Here is a 3,478-nt window from a genome sequence, read left to right on the forward strand (position 1 = left end):
TCACTGAAGTCGTTCAGTGTCGCAACTCTCGACTGTGTACAATACTTTTAGCACAATGGACATTGGACATGTTATAATAATTTTAATATAGTATAATATATACATAAGCTAGGTGTACCTTGTACCTCTATAAATCAGCTATATATATATTATATATTATAGTATGTATTTTTCGGTAAAGTTATTTTTAAAAAGGTCTGAATATGCCTTATTATATTATTTATTTTTACTATGTTTTATGTATTAACAAACCCCAACCCCCTCCCCTTTAGACAAATTTCTGCGGGCACCTATGAAATAGGTAATCTTTTTGATTTCATCAGCACAATTATGATCTAGCGCATATTCCTATCCTATACCCGTAATACAAATACGAAAAGTAAAATAAAATTGTAATGTCTGATACACTTGCAAATTGAAATCGTTTGAGAAGACGTGATGAGAGTTACACGTGTATGGGCGTGAGGGTCGTTTTTTCGTTTCAATTATTTTGCAATATTATAATATTATTTGAGCTTGGTAACTGTGAGAAGTTTTAATTTACAGCCAGATATCATATTATTTTATAATATACATGTTGTATTAATGAGCTGTACCTATAATATTATAATCTCGACGGATAGCAATTAGGTTTTCCTATCGTTTTTGGTTTTACTCGTTAAAATATAACTATACTTATATTGATGTTATATTGGTATTCACAATTTATTAACATTATTTCCGTTCGTTTCACATTTAAAAAGTAAAAGTCTTATACCAACGAATAATTTAACTGTTATTTTTTATATGCCCACTACATGGAATGGATAGAGGCGATTAGCACTGAACACTAAACATGTTCTTCCCTTTATTAACATGGTTAAAAACGAAGTTTAAATTCTTTTATGGAGGAGTATGATATATATATTTGTGTCTAAAACCTGTTAATACGCATATATAAGAAAAACTATATTTATAATGAAATTAAGAACATAACATTATGTACGTACTAGTATGTTATACTGTCAATTATATATATATATATATATACATATATATATCGGCGGTTCAAGGTTAGGCTTGGTCCTGTAAAAAATAATTTTTAAAATTAATATAATTAACTATATTAACAATTAACAATATAACTTGATTTGAAATCGTAAATAATCTAGATGATCATACGATTCATACGCTATAATATTTTGAATTTTTATTTTCTATGCCCGTAGTTGTAGTCATATGTAATATTTCAATATTATAGGCATTGGTGATATTATGTTGAGTGGAGTGTGAACCCAATCTAGTTTCCTCAGAATACAAAAATCAATACCAGGGATCAATATACATTTCACATTTTAAAAGATGTTAAAAATTAATTTTAAACAAAAATGTCTTCTTATTAGTTAGTTTCATTGATTTTTAAAATAATAATAAAAATAATATTTGAATTTATTTATACATTATTGTAACTATTAAATTTTTCTAATTACACGCTAAACGGCTAAACGTAACGTTACCATCTTTTAGCCCTACCTGTTTTTGTACCACCACCATATTATATTAAGTCCAATTTTATTGTCCTGTGTATTTATAAAGACACAATTCATTTTATTTTAGCAATAATTATTTCATTTATATTATATTATTACAATATTACACACTCACGGCGTTGTGGATAGGCTATTCAAGTACAGCATGGACTATAACTACTAAACTCTTAAAATATATATAGTTACGTGCTTATATATTATAAACGACGACTGATAAATTTCATCTAAAGTTATTTATTTGACGAGTATTTACCTGTACGAAATCTGCAAAATGATGCTATTTGCTTTGTATATGCGAATAGGTATATTCAATAATAACTCACAGAACAACATATCGACGTATTTTTGTTATAACGCCTGTTGCTGGATTCTTGATTTGTGCACTAATAAATAAAAATGTTCAAAGTATTAATTTGGTCATGCAATTACATGTAGGTACCTATTAAAAATGTAAATATTTTGACATTTCCTATATAGATTTAGAGAAAGTTAAAAATGACGGTGAACAGTTATCATGCGCCGAATTATTGATTAAGTATGTAAAAAATTATTTGTCGTTATTATAGCATACTTTAGATTTGGTTAAGTATCAAATCTCAAACTATAATTTAATACTTTCTATAGTAGGTAACTATTTATACAAACTATTCACTAGTCACTACTAAATAAGGGGGGCTATAATAATCCGGAAAGTATATGTCCGGACCGTATAATTCCGGAATGTATTTATCCGGACCGTATTTCGACGGAATCCAAAAAATATAAACCGTATTTTAACGGAACATATAGTTCCGGAAAGTATATGTCCGGACCGTATAATTCCGGAACGTATTTATCCGGACCGTATTTCGACGGAATCCAAAAAGTATAAACTGTATTCTTCCGGAACATATTTGCCCGGACTCTTAAAAGGTAAAAACCGTATTCATCCGGACCGTATTTGCCCGGAACGTATTTGTCCGGAAAGTGTTGTAAATTGCCTATATTAAGAGGCCGTTCTGATACCCGAAATTCGACCTTGCAAAAATATGGAACACAAATTAATTGTAATTCAATGTATCCACCTGCGTTCAATTTAAATGGTAATTGGTATGGATTTTTCCCTAATACCCAATATTTGGTAAAAAATACATAAAACGTTCGACAGGAAAACCGTCATCTCTAACGTAACGAATAACGTATGCTAACTGGTCTGTGTGGTTGATATCAGAAGTTGAGTCTATCACAATCGAAAAATATTTTGCACTTTTAATTTCTTTTATAATTACATTAGTAACTTGTGTTGTCATTAATGTAATTATTTCATCACAATATGTTGTAGAAGAAAGGTAAGATGTATGACCACTACCCGGGTTTCCATGTTGAACTATATGATTGCTTAGAAAAGGGTCAAATTCAGATATTAATTCTAAACACATCATAAAATTACCATTATTTTGACTTCCAAATTTTTCTACGGAACCTCTAAATGGAAGACCACGACTTCCCAATGTTTTTATGACAGCAATATCCCGTTTCAACACATTTTTCCAATAATCTATTTCATTATTTATTTGAATACAGAGATCACTATCTATTCTCCCAATATTATTGCTCCTACGTAAAAATACTATTTGGCAGTTAGTATGTCCCTTAGAGACTTCATGTTGTTTTACAATTTTAATAACATTTCTCCAGTCCATTAAACCTTCTGTAGCAAGTTTAGTAGAACCTCCAAACATTCGACAGGGGATACAAAATAATGCATTTTTACTACGAGAATAAATTAAAAATTTTCTAAGCTGTTGTTCTCCATTTAAAAGTTTCCGATAAAATACACTTTTTTTTAAGTATCGCGTTTTATTCCCAAACTCTAATTTTTTTGATAATAAATCATAGTCAATATTTTGTTTTATTTCTTTTATTAATAAGCGATCAATTGTCAAATCATTAATTATCCATTCTGCAGG

At 29.1% G+C, this 3,478-nt stretch overlaps 1 protein-coding gene across 1 annotated transcript; it reads right to left on the reverse strand.

Moving 5' to 3' along the window:
• Nucleotides 1-1,053: 1,053 nt before the first annotated feature.
• Nucleotides 1,054-3,250, reverse strand: LOC149055513 (zinc finger MYM-type protein 1-like). Its single transcript, XM_089225651.1, has 2 exons — nucleotides 2,798-3,250; nucleotides 1,054-1,065 (listed from the first exon to the last, which is right to left on the reverse strand). Exons 1-2 carry the CDS (start codon nucleotides 3,248-3,250, stop codon nucleotides 1,054-1,056), a joined length of 465 nt encoding a protein of 154 aa, XP_089081777.1.
• Between the last annotated feature and the right edge of the window lie 228 nt (nucleotides 3,251-3,478).

This window comes from Diuraphis noxia, unplaced genomic scaffold, assembly GCF_037042655.1.
Source record: "Diuraphis noxia isolate RWA-SAM2 unplaced genomic scaffold, SU_Dnox_SAM2 contig0004, whole genome shotgun sequence".
Taxonomy (NCBI): Eukaryota; Metazoa; Arthropoda; class Insecta; order Hemiptera; family Aphididae; genus Diuraphis; species Diuraphis noxia.

Bases quoted from the DNA above. Each gene is read 5' to 3' on its own strand.
- LOC149055513 (XM_089225651.1), bottom strand. From the start codon at position 3,250: ATGTTTGGAGGTTCTACTAAACTTGCTACAGAAGGTTTAATGGACTGG.